Raw genomic sequence first — 1259 nt, forward strand, 5'->3', positions numbered from 1 at the left:
TAGTCTCCTCACATAAGACACCCTTACTATTTTCAATTCTCATGACCTTGTTTCTTATCTGCCCGCCTTTAATAATGCTATGAATGTAGCTGGTATTTCTATCACCCTTTTCCACCCATGTAGCTTTAGACTTATGAACCAGATATTCATGGCAAGCTTTACTTAAGAATCTCACACTGCTAGCAGCCTCCATCTCCTAATGAATAAGCTTAGAGTTTAGAGGATCAAGACCGAGTTTATCTGAATGAACTCCGGATACATCGTAGCCCTAGCAACATTATTCTCAACATCATCAAAATCTGCTCTATTGAGGTTCTTTAAAGCCCCCTTAAGATTCTTGAGCTTCCTAACTAAATTGAACATCCTAGTTCCAGGCCAATTGATATCCCAATGGTATTTAACACAAGGTTTGAAATCCATAGACTGACTCCACATGTTAAAATACTTAAAGCTCCTTCTACTTTTTTGCACTCCAGACTTTGCTTGAATAACACAGGGGGTATGATAAAAAATTCCTTCACAAAAGAAATGGGCATAATTCTGAAGATGCTTCTGAAGCCACTCCTTATTGACAAGGACCCTATCCAACCTACTATACACTCTAGTACTTGGATCATGCTTATTACACCAAGTAAACAGATAGCCAGTGGCAGGACAGTCCATGATCTCACACTCATCCATACAGGCTTTAAAATCATCTATTTCCTCTACTATATTATTTCCTCCTAATCTTTCTGCAGGACTCAAAACAGTATTAAAATCCCCACATATAACCCAAGGCCCCTTCATATTCTTCTTAATATTATAAAGACTTTCCCACAAAGGCTTCCTCTCTTGTGTCCCATTAAAAGCATACACCATGGTCACACAAAATTTTCCCCAGACTCAATATCATAGGCTGTCAGATGAATATATTGATCATTATATTCAATTATATTTACTCTAAACAAAGAAGGGTTCCATAAGACCCATATTCTACCTCCCTTAAGGTATTGAGTGTTCGTAGTAAGACACCAAGAGCTACAAAGATTATCTCACTGCATTTAGAGACAAAGGCTTAACCTTTGTCTTAAGGAGGCCAAACAGTCCTATATGATGTTGATGTAGGAAGTATTTGATACTATTTTGTTTAGATAGACTGTTGAGCCCCCTAATATTCCAGAAACCCCAATTAGCCATTACCCCCAGTAGGAGGTAATGCACTACCACTCGTCCCTATGCCATTTTTTGTTCAAGACACTTCAAAATTATTAACCTCT

General features: G+C 38.0%; 1 protein-coding gene across 1 annotated transcript; it reads right to left on the bottom strand.

Annotated features, from left to right (window-relative positions):
- Positions 1–216: 216 nt before the first annotated feature.
- LOC141655521 (uncharacterized) lies at positions 217–861 on the bottom strand. Its single transcript, XM_074462598.1, has one exon. The coding sequence runs from the start codon at positions 859–861 to the stop codon at positions 217–219; it is 645 nt and encodes a 214-aa protein (XP_074318699.1).
- Between the last annotated feature and the right edge of the window lie 398 nt (positions 862–1259).

Source organism: Silene latifolia, chromosome 5 (assembly GCF_048544455.1).
Source record: "Silene latifolia isolate original U9 population chromosome 5, ASM4854445v1, whole genome shotgun sequence".
In the NCBI taxonomy this organism is placed as follows: domain Eukaryota; kingdom Viridiplantae; phylum Streptophyta; class Magnoliopsida; order Caryophyllales; family Caryophyllaceae; genus Silene; species Silene latifolia.